This window comes from Seriola lalandi, unplaced genomic scaffold (assembly GCF_002814215.2).
Source record: "Seriola lalandi dorsalis isolate HSWRI2012SDOR001 ecotype SW California unplaced genomic scaffold, Sedor1 jcf7180002054945, whole genome shotgun sequence".
Lineage (NCBI taxonomy): Eukaryota > Metazoa > Chordata > Actinopteri > Carangiformes > Carangidae > Seriola > Seriola lalandi.
In genome coordinates this window covers 2,597,827-2,615,580 of record NW_019525496.1, presented here as the reverse complement: position 1 = coordinate 2,615,580, position 17,754 = coordinate 2,597,827, and the positions used below count along the sequence as shown (strand labels likewise).

General features: G+C 43.7%; 1 protein-coding gene across 1 annotated transcript in view; it reads left to right on the top strand.

Moving 5' to 3' along the window:
• Nucleotides 1-13,679, top strand: part of hmcn2 (hemicentin 2) — a 45,502-nt gene extending 31,823 nt beyond the window's left edge. The window contains exons 41-77 of the mRNA XM_023393976.2: nucleotides 365-489; nucleotides 575-758; nucleotides 869-966; nucleotides 1,072-1,350; nucleotides 1,486-1,676; nucleotides 1,831-1,912; nucleotides 2,375-2,511; nucleotides 2,611-2,752; nucleotides 2,845-2,989; nucleotides 3,116-3,240; nucleotides 3,394-3,550; nucleotides 3,661-3,782; nucleotides 3,866-4,030; nucleotides 4,161-4,268; nucleotides 4,381-4,515; nucleotides 4,610-4,744; nucleotides 4,931-5,200; nucleotides 5,283-5,473; nucleotides 5,564-5,777; nucleotides 6,006-6,140; nucleotides 6,246-6,436; nucleotides 7,121-7,202; nucleotides 7,336-7,506; nucleotides 7,897-8,049; nucleotides 8,309-8,446; nucleotides 8,614-8,735; nucleotides 8,857-9,097; nucleotides 9,197-9,256; nucleotides 9,367-9,486; nucleotides 9,627-9,761; nucleotides 9,883-10,002; nucleotides 10,203-10,328; nucleotides 10,982-11,110; nucleotides 11,211-11,504; nucleotides 11,621-11,740; nucleotides 11,828-11,954; nucleotides 12,105-13,679. Of these exons, the coding sequence (XP_023249744.1) occupies nucleotides 365-489; nucleotides 575-758; nucleotides 869-966; nucleotides 1,072-1,350; nucleotides 1,486-1,676; nucleotides 1,831-1,912; nucleotides 2,375-2,511; nucleotides 2,611-2,752; nucleotides 2,845-2,989; nucleotides 3,116-3,240; nucleotides 3,394-3,550; nucleotides 3,661-3,782; nucleotides 3,866-4,030; nucleotides 4,161-4,268; nucleotides 4,381-4,515; nucleotides 4,610-4,744; nucleotides 4,931-5,200; nucleotides 5,283-5,473; nucleotides 5,564-5,777; nucleotides 6,006-6,140; nucleotides 6,246-6,436; nucleotides 7,121-7,202; nucleotides 7,336-7,506; nucleotides 7,897-8,049; nucleotides 8,309-8,446; nucleotides 8,614-8,735; nucleotides 8,857-9,097; nucleotides 9,197-9,256; nucleotides 9,367-9,486; nucleotides 9,627-9,761; nucleotides 9,883-10,002; nucleotides 10,203-10,328; nucleotides 10,982-11,110; nucleotides 11,211-11,504; nucleotides 11,621-11,740; nucleotides 11,828-11,954; nucleotides 12,105-12,483 (5,848 nt within the window). The 3' untranslated portion in view covers nucleotides 12,484-13,679. The remainder of the gene's footprint in view (nucleotides 1-364; nucleotides 490-574; nucleotides 759-868; nucleotides 967-1,071; nucleotides 1,351-1,485; nucleotides 1,677-1,830; nucleotides 1,913-2,374; nucleotides 2,512-2,610; nucleotides 2,753-2,844; nucleotides 2,990-3,115; nucleotides 3,241-3,393; nucleotides 3,551-3,660; nucleotides 3,783-3,865; nucleotides 4,031-4,160; nucleotides 4,269-4,380; nucleotides 4,516-4,609; nucleotides 4,745-4,930; nucleotides 5,201-5,282; nucleotides 5,474-5,563; nucleotides 5,778-6,005; nucleotides 6,141-6,245; nucleotides 6,437-7,120; nucleotides 7,203-7,335; nucleotides 7,507-7,896; nucleotides 8,050-8,308; nucleotides 8,447-8,613; nucleotides 8,736-8,856; nucleotides 9,098-9,196; nucleotides 9,257-9,366; nucleotides 9,487-9,626; nucleotides 9,762-9,882; nucleotides 10,003-10,202; nucleotides 10,329-10,981; nucleotides 11,111-11,210; nucleotides 11,505-11,620; nucleotides 11,741-11,827; nucleotides 11,955-12,104) is intronic.
• The last annotated feature ends 4,075 nt before the right edge of the window (nucleotides 13,680-17,754 follow it).

The window sequence follows — 17,754 nt, the reverse complement described above, 5'->3', positions numbered from 1 at the left end:
CTCAGCTGCCTCTCCTACTGTCACCCCCTCCTCATTGTGAGTGAGTGTGTGTGTGTGTGTGTGTGTGTGTGTGTGTGTGTGTGTGTGTGTGTGTGTGTGTGTGTGCCTGTGTGTGCGTGTGCATGCGCGCGCGCGTGTGTTTGTGTGTGTGTCTGTGCGTGTGTGTGTGTGTTGGTTTGTGTGTTCGCATGACTGTGAGAAAATCGTGGGACGATGATGATAATAATGATGGGAAAGTAATTCTGAGGTTCAGAAGTGCAGTGGACAAATAATTGATGCTGGTTGGGACATGAAAGATGGAAAAATGGATAAAGTAATACATGGTGTTAATGTGAAAACATAAATTGTCTTTGTAACCTGGCAGTGTGACCCCTGATGGCAGCACGCTAACATTACTGAGGCTGAGTCCTGAAGACTCTGGGACATACACCTGTTTGGCCGTCAGCCCGGTGGGACAGGAGAGCAAATTCTACACCCTCTTTGTACTCGGTCAGTTCGATCATTACAATTGTGCAGGTGCGTTAGTGCTCAACTTTCTGAGGGATTTTCTATAATTCAGTTTGATTTCCCACAGTGCCGCCATCTATCTCTGGTGAGACCACTGTCCCCAGGGAGGTGCAGGTGACACAGGACAGCGCTGTGACTCTGGAGTGTCAGGCAGCAGGAAACCCTCCACCTCAGATCAGCTGGCTGAAGAATGGACGTCCACTGCTCCTCTCTCCCCGCGCTCGCCTCCTCTCTGGTGACTCTGTGCTGAGGTCAGTTTAGAGAGAGAAAGCTGACTAGAGACATGCTTATTTTGTGAAGAGCTCACATGTTTACAGGTGAGGTGATTAAATGTTAAATGTTCTCTTTCTTTATGAAAAAGGATTTCTCCTGTGCAGCTGTCTGACTCTGGAGTTTACACGTGTGTGGCTCGCAGTCGAGCTGGTCTTGCTGAGCTCAGCTATGATGTCCAGGTCCAAGGTACAGTCATAACATACCGCCTTCTGGTTTTCTCCGGAGCCGATACTGTGTGTAGCATTTTGGATCTGAGGGTTTTCTACAGATGTGTGTTTGTATGATCCCCAGTGCCCCCAGGTGTTGATCATGTTGAACCAGTGGAGCCAGTTACAGTAGTCCAGGGATCCTTGGTAACGTTAACCTGTGAGGCACGTGGTGTTCCCCCTCCCACACTAACATGGATGAAGGACAGCCAGCCGCTGTCCCTTCACCGTAACCTGCTGCTGGACGGACAGGAGACGCGGCTGCAGCTGCCTGACGTGGCTCCATCAGATGCCGGCCTCTACAGCTGTGTGGCCAGTAACCAGGCTGGAAGCAGCACAAAGAGCTTTAACCTCACCGTGCTTGGTAATCCTATAACTTCATATATTTAAACTATCTTTTTAAAACCTTTATTCAATGTATTTAAAGTTGTTGTAAGTTTAAAGTCATAGTGAAAACTCCTTGAGCAACTGATCCAAAACCTTTTACTTTCTAATCCAGAGCCCCCAAAGATATCCAGCTCCAGCTCTCCAGAGGAGCTGACCATAGCTGCGAACAGTCCACTGGAGCTGGAGTGCTCCGCTGTGGGAGTCCCACCTCCCACCCTCAGCTGGCTCAAAGATGGTCGCCCATTAGAAGGGACTGACATTGTTCAGCAGGATGGACACTTTGTCAGGATCAGCAAAATTCAGGTAAATTACAGTCTGACAATATCTGATAATATTACAAAAGATGTAAAAAAGCACGATCATTCAAAAAGATGGAAATTTTAACAGCATCATTCCGGGCAAATACAGCATTGTAATGTAAGAGCCACTTAAACTGATTAATGCAGTCTCTTTAAAGGTCGAGGATGCAGGTCTGTACACCTGCTTGGCCAGCAGCCCAGCTGGAGAGGATGGAAAAAACCACTGGGTCCGAGTCCAAGGTGACAGAAGCTGTTCTAGTGTGTTGTTCCAAGCCCCCCCCCCTTAACTTCCTCCTGTACTTGCACCTAGGGCTTGATATGTACTGTACAAATCTGTGTTTGCACTAAAGCGAAAACAGACTTGGTCTGGTTTTCATGTGGCACATTTGTATTGTGTGCATTGTTATGTGTGTTATCCTCCTCTACTGTGGCACACCCAGCTCAGCTGACTCATAACACTGTGTGAATCTTACAGCACACTGTTCTTTTTAACCTTCATGTTCTGTATGGAAAGCTGAGCATGTGCTTTTTTAGTGCCAACATGATTTTTACACTTTATCTGTTCCATGTCTTTACCTAGTTCTTTGTTTAAAATGAGCACTTAAGGCATATAGGAATTCTTTCTCATAGTAATCGTGTGTGTGTGTTACCACTGGTATCTTTTTGTAATTCACCACTTAATAATCAGTGGTTATGTTTCAGTGCCCCCGACCCTGCTTGGCTCTGGTGACGCGAGGACATTGACAGTGCCAGTTAATGGACATCTGACCTTGGAGTGTCTGGCTGACAGTGACCCCCCTCCCAATATAGAGTGGTACAAGGATGAGGCCAAACTGCAGGTACATAGTCGGTGAAAACAAAACAGATGCTGAACTAAAAACGAACTCTTCTGACTCACGCACTTTGTCTCCTTTCCTACCATCCTATTGCTATATCAGCCGGGGGGTCGTATCCAGCGGCTGGCGGGGGGTCAGTACCTGGAGATACAGGAAGTCAGGCCTGAGGACAGCGGCCAGTACAGCTGTGTGGTCACCAACATGGCTGGAAGTACCAGTCTCTTTTTCACAGTGGAGATTCTTTGTAAGTCTACTCATCAGTAATCAATTCAAAATTGTTTTAGTTGCTCAACCCAAGTCCAACCTACATGGATATGTCACTTCTTACTTCTCTAGTACCACCAGTGATAAAGGAGAGCGGTTCACTGGTGACTGCACACGTGGGCCAGGAGGCAGTTTTACCTTGTGAAGTTGAAGGTGACTCTTCACCTACAGTCATGTGGAGAAAAGATGGCTTCCCCGTGTCTCAGGATAACAATAAGTACGTCCTAAGATAACAACGAGGGCAACCTGACTGTATCTGTAATACTACACTTCAAACAGACACAGATGCACACTTTGTTGTCTCTATCCATTCATCCATCTTTTAATTGTCTATTTGTTTCAGGTACATGTTATCAGAGGGCTCCTTGCATATACATGGGGTTCAGTTGAGTGATGCTGGTCGATACTACTGCACCGTGTCCAATCAGGCTGGCTCAGATCACCGGGGAATGGATCTGCGGGTGTTTGGTAAATATAGCAAAGGGAAATACAGAAGTTATTTTATGTCTCTGTGGTGTTTTCTCTGTGATTTTGAGTGTTGGCAGTTCTTTGATTTGTAAGTAAGTAACTTGTGCTTAAATATACAATCACTGTGACTGAAGCTGTCCTGTCTCTTATTAGTGGGTCCTTCAATCAGTCCGGGTCCATTCAATGTGACAGTAAGTGCAGGGATTAGAGCAGTGCTGAGCTGTGAGACTACAGGTATACCCCCACCTAAAGTGTCCTGGAAGAGGAACGGCACTCCTCTTGATATCAGTCAGCTGCCTGGAGCATACAGGTAAAGACTATGGCTGGACTCCCTTTGAATACACAACATGTATGATTCACTCTCACAGCTGTAAAAAAAACATAAAAACTGGTGCACTTTTGTTTTGTTTTTGTGTCCAGGATACTGCCCTCAGGGTCCCTGGTTCTTTTGTCACCATCCAGTGAGGATGAAGGTTACTTTGAGTGCACTGCCGTCAATGATGTAGGAGAAGAGCGCAGGGTCATCGAGGTCATCGTGCAAGGTATTCATTTGGAGGTTTTTTTGTGTTGTGTAGAAAGGCAATTCAGATGTTTGAACTGATGCATTTTCTATTTTCTTTTTTAGTCCCACCATCTATTGAAGACGATGCCACAACAGTTACAGCCGTGAAGATGTCTCCTGTGGTGTTGCCTTGTCATGTACAAGGACGTCCTCAGCCCACCATCACCTGGACAAAGGGTGGTGCCAAACTGGGCGCCAGAGGAGGAAGTTATCGTGTCCTTCCCACTGGTAAGACAAAATGTAGTGATTTTATACACCGTGGTCTACTCAAACAATAATGCCACATGGCAAGCATCATATTTTTTTTTCTCATCAGATGTGACATTTAACTATTAATCTCTACTCATTTTCTATGCAGGAGTGTTGGAGATCACGGCTGCTGTGCCAAGTCATGCTGGCAGATACACATGCTCAGCCCGCAACCCAGCTGGAGTGGCTCACAAACATATCACTCTCACAGTGCAAGGTTGGCTCTGACAGACCGGCTGCAGGTCACTCTGCAAATGTAATGTGCTAGAATGCTCATGATAAAACATATAATCCCATCTGACAATGTATTTGTTCTTCCATGCACTTAGAGCCTCCAGAGATCAGACCGATGGCAGAGGAAGTACAGGTGGTGTTGCATCATGGGACCGTTCTACCCTGTGAGGTTCAAGGCCTCCCTAGACCATCCATCACCTGGCAAAGAGAGGGAGTTCCCATAGCAGCAGGTATTTATGTATAGAATATTAGCACAACTTTGAACACTCGCTATAAATACTGACTGTCCTACACATGTGACTGTGATTTTATATTTGATCACAGGTCACAGACTGGCTGTGCTCTCAAATGGAGCCCTGAAGTTCTCTCGTGTCACACTGGGTGATGCGGGGACCTACCAGTGTCTGGCAAAGAATGACGCTGGTGTAGCTGTGGGCAGGACCAAACTAGTCCTTCAAGGTAAAGCGGTGGTTTCTCCATGTTTATTTCTCTTGATGAAACTGTACAGTGTCCCAGTGACATATGCAAAGAAACAAAAGCCCTAATTCTATAGTGATATAAACTGGTTGCTCCTAATTCTCCAAAAGCTGTTTTTGGCATTCATAACCAAAATAAGTAAATAACTGTCACCCCATGTCTCTCCAGTTCCACCGGTGCTGAGCGCGCCTCGTGTGGAGTACACTGCAGTGCTTGGCCAGTCAGTCAGTCTGGAGTGTGTAGCTGATGGGCAGCCTCAACCTGAAGTTACCTGGCACAAAGAGAGGAGGCCTGTGGTCGACAGCGCTCATATACGTATCTTTGCCAATGGAACTCTGGCAATTACTTCAACCCAGCGCAGTGACGCAGGCCTTTACACATGTACTGCCAAAAACCTGGCCGGCAGAGCCAGCCAGGACATGAGGCTGGTTATTCAAGGTGAGTGAAGACTTTATGATTATTTAGACTTTAACATGTTTAAAAGTTATATTTATAAACTAACAATGTTATTGCATTACAGTCCCGCCCATGATTCCTCCTGCGCAGACAGAACTCTCAGTCATTCAGGGATTCCAGGCGCTGCTGCCATGTGCTGCTCAGGGTTCACCAGAACCCAGAGTATCATGGGAGAAGGATGGTGCCACAGTGGCCAACCTTCCTGGCAAATTCACTGTCCTGCGATCAGGAGAGCTGATAATTGAGCGAGCTGAGGTAAAATTCATATTCTTCACTGCATTATAAACTACGTCTCTCTCCAGAGTCTGGGTACAAGAATCAGTACTGACTGCTTTCTTCACACAGCCAGGGGATGCTGGTGTGTTCACATGTGTGGCCACCAACGTAGCAGGCTCTGAGAGGCGAGACATCCGCCTGTCCATCAACATGAGGCCTGCCTTCAAGGAGCTGCCAGGTGATGTAACCCTGAACAAAGGACAGAGTCTGGCTTTGTCCTGTCATGCTCAGGGGACACCTTCTCCTGCCATCTCCTGGACTGTCAACAACAGTCCCTATGCAGGTATTGTTTTCCATTTTCTCACTTAGAGGGCTACACAACACCACCTGCATTACTTCTTTTACTTATACATTATTCAAACTTTTTCATATTCACACAGCTTGGTGTTGTGACACTTAATCTAATTCAGTACTGAGGGGTGAAATTGTAGAATTTCCACTGCGTTCAAATGTCAACATCAACCATGTTATGCCCAGATCCATTGGACACTACTGATTAAAAATGTTCCAGGTGCCACTGTGGACGAGGCTGGTAGGAGCGCCATCATCATTGACAATGTGACTGTGAGTGATGCTGGGACGTACATGTGCATAGCAGAAAACAGCGTTGGCTCTATCCGAGCTCTCTCATTTGTCCGCATCAGAGGTGAGGTTTTTGTCAAGGATTAGTCAGAGCTGCCAGTTGGACTTTCAACAGATAATATCAATTTAATACATGTCATACTTATAAACATGTGCTGTCTGTCTGCAGAGCCTCCCGTGTTGAAGGGTGAAGCCCATATGTCTCAGACAGTTATCCACGGTGGCTCGGCCATCCTCGACTGTCCAGTCCAAGGAGACCCCAGCCCGGTCCTCCGCTGGCTCCGGGATGGAAAACCCTTGCACCGCTCCCTCCGATTGCAAGCACTTCACAACGGATCCTTGGTCATTTACAGCATCACTGTAAATACAAAGTTTACTTTGCTCCTTTTCCTTCTTATATTTTACAGCAGACCTCTTTAGAGAAGTTTTGTTAAACCAAGTCACTCAAGTTTGAATGATTAACCCCCCCTGAGCACACTACTTGCATCAATAAATGTTTTATGTCTTGGAGAACAATGGCGCAGTATTCAAAATATCCAAGCTTCATCTGCAGTCCCCTTGGGTGAAGGAACAGTGTGTGACTGTCCTGCAGCGTCCTACTTCCACCTAAATCAGATTCAGTTCAGTCAGAGAGGCTAACAGCATTAGCAACAGAGGGAGGAGATGAACAGAAAGCTTGATGTTCCCAGACTCTGCCCCTCTTTCCTTAGCCTGTAACCTTGTTAGGTCTCTAACTGCTGCTGTAATTGCACAGCCTGCAGCTGAGACTTTCTCACAGACAGATGACTGTCCTTCCCACAGAGCACTCTAATATGAAATTTCCTCTCCCCGGTCCAATAATATCTATTATGACACACTGAAATCAAGTCTCAACTGCCCAGCAGAAAATGTCAGATTTTTTGCTATAATGTCAACTTTCTTTTACCATAAGACTATAGGTGATCTAAGAGAGTTTTGTCCCGGGGCTTTGTGGCTCTATCAGAGGACAACTGTTCTTCAGAGTGACAATTAAACCAAACTCTCCTTTACCCGTTTGATCGACAGGCTGCAGATGAAGGAGAGTATCAGTGTGTGGCTGAGAGTGAAGCTGGAACAGCTGAGAGGGCCATTACTCTCAAGGTTCAGAGTGAGTTCTGTGCTTATAATTACAAACATTGTAATATGAACATGAACATGAATTTAAAAAGCACACACAAGCCAGTGCCCCTCACAGAGTCTGAATCATTACTCAACTGTCTTCTCATCCTCTTCTCACACAGTCAATGGAGGCTACTCTAACTGGCAGGAGTGGAGTCCATGTAGTAGCACCTGTGGACAAGGTTTCCAAGAACGAATCAGATTATGCAACAACCCAGAACCAGCAAATGGTGGCCGGTCATGCAGCGGCCCCAGTATCGACTCTAGGAAATGTCATGCTGGTCTCTGTCCAGGTGTGAATTCATTTTTTAGTTCATTAGGGTTCACATCAAACATTATTTTGTTTTCCTACACTTCATTTTATTATATTCATTTTCAATGCCATCGCTTCAGTGTTTTATAACATAATACCAGCATAATCTCATATTGTGGTCTATATCCGTGCCTATGCATTATCGCACTGTATGTTCTTATGTGTATGGATAAACAGAATATTATGAAGGTTACCTTACATACAGCATACACACACCAAAAGGAAATTTCCCTATGTATTTGTAAAGAGATGTGTTTTTAATACACATGTATCATTCAGAATTAAATTGAAGACTGTTATAAATGATTACAGATTACTCAAGTGCATGTAAACTCACTACTTCTCTTCTTGGTGTGTTTGATGATGAAAGGAGAGACTCCTCGCAAGACCAGAGGCAGCCTGATAGGCATGGTGAATGAGAGGGAGTTCGGAGTGTCCTTCCTCGAGGCCAACATTACAGACAATGAAGAAGAGGGGAGCAGCACTCTGCAGGCACGCCTGGACAACATCCCTCCCAGTGTGGGTAAGTGATCACACAGTATATCCCCTGGGTTGATATCTTTCATTGTACGTTTTCAGTCAGAGAGAAGGTAGATTTTGGTTTTGTTTCTGCTTTTGCTTTCTTTTATTAAATTACTCTTCGACATAGGAAGTGTGAACAGATTTTAGGTATTTGATTTTACAAAAGGAGTTAGAGCATATTTTGGGGATCTAATCCTCATGTTGTTTAGACTGCAGTGCTGTAGAAGGCCCCCAAAAAAGTTGATGCTGTTTTATTGTAGGTCCCTTGCTGCGGGTGCTGGTGTCTGTGTTTGCTCCCATCTACTGGACCACTGTGCTGCAGAGCAGAGAAGCCAGAAATGGCTACTCCTTGACTCAGGGCCAGTTCAGACAGGAGTCTCAGCTGGAGTTTGAGACTGGTGAGCTTTATACTATTTGTAGTTTACAAAACAACCAGCAGATGGCACCACTGACTTCCACTGACATGCACAAGTTTACACATGAAGGCCATTACTTCAGTTTCAGCACGCTTCCTTCTGCTTGTAAATGAGTGATGTCTTTACTGTTTTTTGATCTCACCAAACAGGGGAGATCCTTCGTTTGACCCACGTGGCCAGGGGTCTGGATTCTGAGGGAGTTTTACTCATTGACATTGTAATTAATGGATTTGTTCCCCCTTCGTTAACATCGTCTCATCTGAGCCTGCAGGTGTGTTCACTGCTGTTATTACAATGTGTCTTTAAAGACCTCAAATATGTCTCACTACAGAACTTGTTGACACACTTAAGCTCCTCAATTTCTCTGACTTGATTTCATTTGTGTCCTACAGGAGTTTGACGAGTCATACGTGCAGACGGGCCAAGGGCAGCTGTACTCGTGGTCATCGCAGACCCACCAGAGAGGAGGAAACCCCATGGTCCTACGCTGTAATCACACCATAATTTACGAGGGCCAGGAGGAGCGCGAGGGCCCTCTGCTCCAGTTGCTCAAGGTCTCTGGGATGAACAGCGTCTACAATATGTTTACTCTCACTTTGGACTTCCACGTCACTGCCAGCCTTCTCATACCAGGTCAGGGGTTAAAATGAAAATGATTTAAAAGTACACCACATGAAATACTGGATCTAAAGTGTTGAAGCAGCTAACACCGACTTCACTCTCCATTTGCAGACGGTTATGGAGACACATGCCCTAAAGGTTTCATTCTTGACACAGCTTCTTACTGTGCCGGTATGCTGCTTTCTTTTTTTTTATGCCTCATTTATCTTTTGGCAACATTTGTGTTTGAGAATTTGTCACTGTACCAGTTTTATTATTGTGACACAATGTGTTCTTGTTAGATGAGGATGAGTGTGCGCTCCAGTCTCCCTGCTCTCATTCCTGTAACAACATCATGGGAGGCTTTTCCTGTGCCTGTCCCTCTGGCTTCACCATCTCTACAGACACCAACACATGCCAAGGTGAGACACAAACAACACGCCTGCTGGAGGTTTTGTGAATTACCAGGTATACAATGATTAAGTGAAGAAAAAATAACCTTCATATAATCCCCTGCCTCAACATTTGGCCTTACTCTATTGTTTCACTTAATACCATCCAGATATTGATGAGTGCTCTCAGGGCTCACACATGTGCCACTACAACCAGCAGTGTGTCAACACTGTGGGCACGTATCGCTGCCAGGCCAAGTGTGGACCAGGATTTAAGCCCAGCATCACGGGAACCAGCTGTGAAGGCAAGTCACTGTTAATCACTGTTAAACCACCTGCTCAACATTTCATATGGAGGCATAACAACACAACCATACTGTAGCACAGTAGATTCATTAAGCCAGATGTGTCAACTGTATGTTTCAGATGTGGATGAATGCCAGGAGTCGGCTCTCTCCCCATGCCAGCATCAGTGCCTCAATACTCTGGGCTCCTACCGCTGCATCTGCCACCCGGGATACCAGCTGTCAGGTCATCGCTGCATCGGTCAGTCAGCTACTATTTAGACTTCCACAGATTATACCGAGTTTACAGAAGTCATGCAAATGTAATTTAAACTTTCAAATCAAGACTTGTTAGATTAAGGAGATTTAAGATCCATCTGAATGTCTAACTGGAATACTTTTAGAGGCCGGTGATAACTGACAATCAATAACAGCTCTATTGTAATGGTTGCACTTTTACAGATATCAATGAGTGCATGAGAAATGTATGCCCGGCTCACCAGCAGTGCCGTAACACAGAGGGAGGATACCAGTGTTTCGACAGCTGTCCAGCTGGCATGACCAAAGCAGAGAGTGGAGCCTGCATGGGTAAGTGGCTTTATTTCTTATCCACTTTGTTTTCCCCAGAGGGTGCTAAATGTTCTGTTTTAACACACATAAACCATTACTACATTCGTTTGGAGACATTAGTATCAGAGTCTAGATTTCTAGGTTCCCACCTCCAAGACAATACCTGCTCTGTCTACGTTAGTATAATCAGTAAAAGCCAACAGCACTGGGGATAAGACTGGCAGCTTCTTACAACCTCAAACTGCATTTGAAGTCACGCAACACCCAGTCAGATTTTACAGGATTGTTTTAGGGAGCGAAACAGCAAGAGGTCACATCTTATCCTCGACAGAGACAGAAAGAAAAAAGTCTTTTAATAGTCACCAAGAGAGAATCTTTGACCGAAGAAACAAAGATCCTCTTTATAACAGGATGTAACAAATTTAGGAAACTCTGTTGTTCTAATAGCACCACTGACGTGAGATGGAGGCTACCAGTCATCTCAACAATTGTCTCAATAGCTGTTTTATTTTTGTGTTGTTTGTATTATTTATAGTTACAGTTACAGCTTGATTTTTTAAAACACTCAGGATTTACAAAATTCGAGTCGGTTGAGGAGAGGAATTTCAAGAAATGAAATGCTGTTTTTTGTGCAAGCTCAGCTAACATGTTTTCAACTGTATATTTTTCAGATATTGACGAGTGCCAGGATGGAAGTCACATGTGTCGCTACACTCAGATCTGTCAGAACACAGTCGGAGGTTATGGCTGTGTGTGTCCCAGAGGTTACCGATCTCAGGGAGTAGGCCTCCCATGTCTGGGTACGATATCTGCTGCATATGTTTTATTATATAATTCACCAATGACGCTCTAATTGGGAGCACACATTATAACCAATGCGAGTCTTGTTTTACCTTTCAGACATTGATGAATGCCTGCAGACACCAAACCCTTGTGCCTACCAGTGCCGCAATGTGCCCGGCAGCTTCAGGTGCCTGTGCCCTCCTGGTACTGTGCTGCTTGGGGACGGGCGCTCCTGTGCAGGGCTGGAGAGAGGCCAGACCTTCACCAATGGGACCCGAGTCAGGGCAAGACTCCGCCCACAGCTAGTGTCATCTCTAGGCAGGCCAATCCTCTCCCGTTCTCACGGAGCGTCTCGCATTACCAGGCAGAGCTGTCCTGTGGGGTACACCAACAGAGACGGAAAATGTGTTGGTGAGTGTGCACTTCAAACATACAGCATTCTAAAGCAAAACGCAAAATGGCACATCATACCGTCTTGTCAGCATCTTGAGTCTCACACTTCCATCCTCGCATCATTCTCTGCACAGACGTGGATGAGTGTCTGCTCAGGAAGCCGTGCCAACACGAGTGCCGAAACACCATTGGCAGTTTCCAGTGCACATGTCCCCCAGGTTACCAGCTCTTACCCAATGGCAGGAGCTGTAAAGGTGAGGGTCTTCCTAACTACATGCATAACTTTCATCCTTCCTCTAAATGAATACAGCTAACTTCATATCCACTTTCTCTACCGTTAGACATCGATGAGTGTGCAGAACAAGGCATCCAGTGTGGACACAATCAGATGTGTTTTAATACCAGAGGAGGATACCAGTGCCTGGATACACCCTGCCCTGCATCGTACCAAAGTGGAGGAAGCCCCGGGTAATTTGCATAAATACTAAAAGTATTGAACAGTGTTAAATACAATAACTAGGCTTTAGATACTCTACATATCCATGAATTTTTGTAACTGTGAGATATTGTAATGCTATGTGTCAGTGACACTCTGCTCTTTCCTGTTGACCTTTAAAGGACCTGCTACAGGCCCTGCTCTCTGGACTGTGCCACAGGAGGCTCTCCTTTGCTCCTGCAATACAAGCTGCTCACTCTCCCCTCCGGCATTCCAGCCAATCACAATGTGGTACGACTGTCGGCTTTCTCAGAGTCGGGCATCCTGCAAGAGCGCACGTCGTTCACCATACTTGAGCAAGAGTCAGAGACGGGTGTGATGGGCCGGGTGTTTGGCATTAGAGATGAGGCCGGCAGGGGGATCATCTTCACCTTGAGGGCTCTGGACAGATCAGGACTGGTGCGGCTCAAGGTGCAGGCCACCACCATCTCGCTGCAGGGCCGCATTACCTACCAGAGCATCTTCATCATCTACATCTCCATCTCATCGTACCCCTACTGAGCCTCTGTGCTGCTTTACAGATGACTATGCCCCCATGTGGCCGCTTCGATGCCTCTTACCCACAAGGCAGTTCCCAAAAAACAACCTTGTGCCTTGGACACAATTGGCCATGCAAAGAAACATAAAACATAAGGTGGACATGGTTAGAAAATGGATTTCATGGAGATGTGTAACCCCCCCCCCCGGTCTGTGACTGAAATGTCACAATGGAAAAAGTTCTGAGATAAAAGACCTTCCTTTTTTTAATTGTTGCCTTGAGTGGGATCTGCCGAAAAAATTATAGAGCAGATCATACTCAACTGAAGACATCTGAAACATCCTGGATGAACACAATATGTTGTTCATTTTTTGACCATATGCTTTATTTCTAATCAGTATCTGAAAATGCACAATGCAAAAAAAAAAAAGAAAAAAAAAAGAAAGTAATATCAACCAAGCACTGAAGTTATTTAGTATCCATCAGGATACTACTCTCTCTCATGTATGTTAGTTTCAAATGTTGAATATCTAATTCTGGGACAAATTTATTCTCATATGAAGATATGTTTGCTGCCCGCACTTGAAAATACAAGCCTATTACAAGTCTTTCCACAACTATGAAATTGTAAAATGTTTCCCCTATTATTTTAATTTATTTAAATCATTTGAACACATCACTGGTTTAAACGTCCTCCTGACACAGAGGGTTTGAGCTCATAAGGATCTACTGGCATTTTAATGACAAACCTTCAGTGGCTTGTAGCTACCTAGCTAGCAACAGTGTTTCATCTATCGTATGTGTTTTTGTACTCTTTTATAACATTTTTTTTATCATGTGAAAAAGTTTTTAGGTGCTATTCTGAATGTACTCGAGTGTTTTGAGTGGTGCTGGGCCAAGAAAACAGGCATGTTATTCACAAATACCACAGAGTTGGACTGCACTTACAGTTTCTGCAGCGTGGCCTTAGCTACAAAATGGCATGTCTTTTCTGCATTCATGATGCTAAACACATTGTTTGGAATAGCTGCTGTTCAGTAATCAAACACGTGCCATCGATCTTCCAATCTGTGAAGGGAAGTTTTCTGAAAACCATGAAATGCTCATAGTTGCAGTAAAAATGTTTGCCCTACTCTTGCAGATTAAACTAATATTTCTCTGTTGCTGTAAATGAGTGTCAAATATTTGTAGAAATAAAATGAACACTTTTTTCATTGTCTGTGTTGTTACCACACAACAGTCTCAGTCAATCCTGGTTATATCCTAGTGTAAAACCCAGACTAACACTTTACAAACAGCATTTCACAGCTGACAAACAACACTGCTGCAAAACATGCATCATTAACCATTATTAACCAAGCATACATAGCAACTCAGGCAAAGGGATTTGGCAACAGTGTTAATGAATGATATATTAACCCTAAGCAGATTTAGATCAGTTCTAGCCTGGCTTACTTTCACTCAAACTGCCAGTAAACCTAAAATAATCTTGTTGTTACACATCCAGTTTACTGTCAGATATCCAACAGTGCAACTATGCTGTTTCCAGAGAATGCAGTAAAGTGGTTGTTGGCATCTCACTGACCTGTACCCTGTTAATCTCTGGACTTATTGGGAAAACGTATAAAATCTTCAGCGATGACTATAGTTTTTTTTTCAAATGTGTCATCTACAGGAAGTATTAAAAATTTTCTTCCAATGGAGGGTTTCTGACCAACGTCAGACCAGACGTTATCCAAACAACAACAATCTTTCCCCCTGCCTATCACCACTGGTTTACATGGGTACAAAACTGCAATGCTTTGGTATGAGGTGAAAATGTGCTACAATAATAACAAGGAATACATTTCTGGTGTTGGTCATAGTCTCTTAGACTGATGAATGAAGCCAGGGGGTCATATCGGTCACTGGCTTTTGTTCACTGTAGTAAGACTAAAAGCTCAGGTAATACCACAGCTGGTCAGTAGATGGAGCAGGTTTCAGGTTGTTTTCTCAGTGTTCAAACTGACTGTTAGATCAGATGCTGTGCCTGCAGCGCTGTCATCACTGCCCTGTGTTCGACTGCCGGTTGTTAATAAGGAGAAAAACACAAATAGCATTGAACAGCTTCATCTCTACAGGAGGGAATTGTAAACTGTAAACACTGTTATATGAGATTAGATCATTTTTGACAAAGATGCCACGTAACTGACAAGGTTGAAGATCTAAAAAAAGTTTGGCATCTTGCACAGTTTTGCTGTTCATTCCCCTGAAATGAGTAATAGAGAAGGTCAAGGCAAACTGACCTGAGCTGTTTTTGTTGATGCTTCAGTGTGTTTGTGTGTGTGTGTGTGTGTGTGTGTGTGTGTGTGTGTGTGTGTGTGTGTGTGGGCGGTTGCCTGGAGTTGTTCAGCTTTTTGCTGTTGATGTGATGCGGTCATTAGGAATCAGAGGTTGTGAAAGAGCAGTTAATATCACCATAATTGAAGTTGTAAATATTGGTCAGCTAACCACATAGTCTCCACAATGTAAAAATCTCCACCATACAATACTATCATTATCAGGACAAAATGAATGTCCAAATTTGCTTTTCTATATACAGATAGCTAAAGTGTCTAGTCATGTTTTCCGTGTGAGTAACAAACATAGAAAGGATTTCCAAGCCACTTCCTCATAACTGTCCCTAAACACACAGCCATTAAACGTAATTCTTTCTGACTACGGCACATGCGAAGTTAATTAAAACAATCTGTGCTGCATCTTTAAGATCTCTGCACTATGGGGATTAACTAAAGCAACACTAACATTAGTACTTTAACAGACAGATGTAAATAGAGTAACCGCTGGTAACAAATAATTTAGAATAAGATTAAAAAGAAAGGAAAGGAAAAATAAACAAGCTGAGAAAAACAGCAGGACTGCTCTCCTAACTGGAAGCTGGTCATTCATTAAGGTTTAATAAAGCTTCACAAATTGCCTGCAACATGTGTAATATACTGTAAGGCAGACTGGAGGCCTTCTCTCGCTTTTCTATAAAACACAAAGTATTAGTGGGAATGAATGCTTAAGGCTGAGCGATGGCTACCAGTACCATCCCCTACTGCTTTACACAGTCAGGATGTCAGGAGAAATGGGGACTCGCTGTGCTCCACTCACTAATGAGCACAACACTGCTGCCTATTAGTAAGTATAAGCAATGGAGCTCAGAGCATAACAATCATTAACAAATTAAACCTGCAAACAAAAGAATTCTTCAAGTCACAGTCTTGTCAAACATTTCACTTTGTTCTAGGTTCAAAGCCCCTTTATACATCTAATCAGCCATACAGTATACTGACAAAGTAAAAACTTAAAGCTGCACTAGTCAACAGTTTAATATGAGCAATGGATCGGATGATGATGTGAAACTTCAAAGCTGATGAACCACAGACAACTCTCACAAGACGTGAGGGTTCAGCTCTATGTAGTATTTTAGCGTAATTCGTCGCATTGTTTCTGTCCCACAATTCTTTTGGTTCAGCCTCAACGTTCTCATCGGTGTTGCCTCCAGACACAGCAGCTCTTCTCAGCTCTAATAAACCCACTGTCCAGCACCTAATGGCAGAGGCAAAGTTCGCAACTAGCTGGTGATGTAACCAGATTATTTACAAGCCATTACTTTTACAGCTTGACGAAAGCAGCAGTGTTATATACGCCATGTCCGAAAAGGGCTTTACATTTGTCAGGTGGACCGAAACCTGAAACCTGAAAAAGGTGATGTCGCTCGCCATCTGCTGGTCAGGTAACTGTTTGCTCACACTTTAACCAACAACATGTCAGTGCTCTGCCGCCCACAAATGGCGAAAAAATTCTATTAATGCAGCTTTAAATTTTGCAGTCTAGTGTTGGTCACTGTATTAGAAGACAAACCAGTCAATTTGTAAGTGATACTGTAGCATGATGCTGTTGAGTGTTTTGAACTTTACTCATCTGTCAAGCTGTGAAAGAGCAGAGCCACTGATTTGCCAACTTAAAATTCTAACATAACAAAATGTTGTTTTACATGAGATCAGTTTTTGCTCCGAGAAGCTGGCTTAGATTTCCCAGACATTTTTCACAGCACAAAGGGCTGTCATTGGAAAGGAACACCACAAACTTTTTTTTTTTTTTTTTTTAACTTTTTTTAACTGGAATCCAAACCAGTCATGAACATGAGTAATGCCCAAGCTTCAGACAGTCATAACTCTACTGTCTGTAACTAAGTGTGGGGAGATTGAGTAATACTGTGATGTGGTAACTAATGGTAAAAGTGTAGAGGATGATGTGGAGAGCTTGTCCAGACTCGATCAGCGAGGTCATAAGTACTTTTGGACACTGTGTTGCATAAAATAGTGAGTAAACCTGTGTTTGAATCAGTGAGTTTGTCATTGCTTTACTTTGCCAGATTGTTAGAAAAGTCTGTGTCGAGTTCAGAATAGATTCTCTGGCACAGAGTCAATAACTGAACTTTATGCTTTTGAGTAATGGGTGGACTGATCCAATGCCTTCAACAGCCCGATGTCCTGCTTATTAATTCACACAGGACGAGGGTCGTCTAATGCCAAAAATGCAAATGTAATCACGCTACACACTGGAGTGAGTGTGTGTATGCATAGGGAGATGTTGGAAACATGCTTTAAAACCATTAATAGAATTTGCTAACACACACTTTGTCAACATCACACTCCAGTGTGGAGACAAATTTATGAAACTGAAGCATATTTTCCAGATGACATATTAAGTTTCTCTCTTCATCTGGTTGTTCTGCCAATAAATGTGATAATCAACATACGGCTGCAATATATTCTTACCCAGAGCATTACCCTATGCCCTGCTGGAAATTACTTCTGCACAGATGAAAAGGATGCGATGGTAATATTTACTTGTTGCCATAGTAGCAGTGAAACGTACATATATAAAAATCTTCAAAAAGTAGGCCAGTGAAAAAAAAAAGGTAAGTGTGGAATAACACAGACATGGCACACACATGATGATTTGGGGTAATTTGCGTGTTAAAAAGCTGGGGGGGGGGGGTATTTATAATGCATGTGCACTGACGTTTTACCTTTGTGCTTTGTGTTGCACGATTGCATTTGTGTTGTTTAGGCTTCTGTTACAGTTCAATAACAAAAAAGCCTACACGTCGATAGAGGCTGATACCTGGGCCAGAAATGTCAGAGCTTGCATGAGCTTATGGAGATATGCTGTACATACATCCATACCCAGTGTTTTCCCTCCTCCTCCCCCCAACGGGACCCTCCGCCCAAAAAGCTAAAGTAAAAAAAAAAATTAAAACC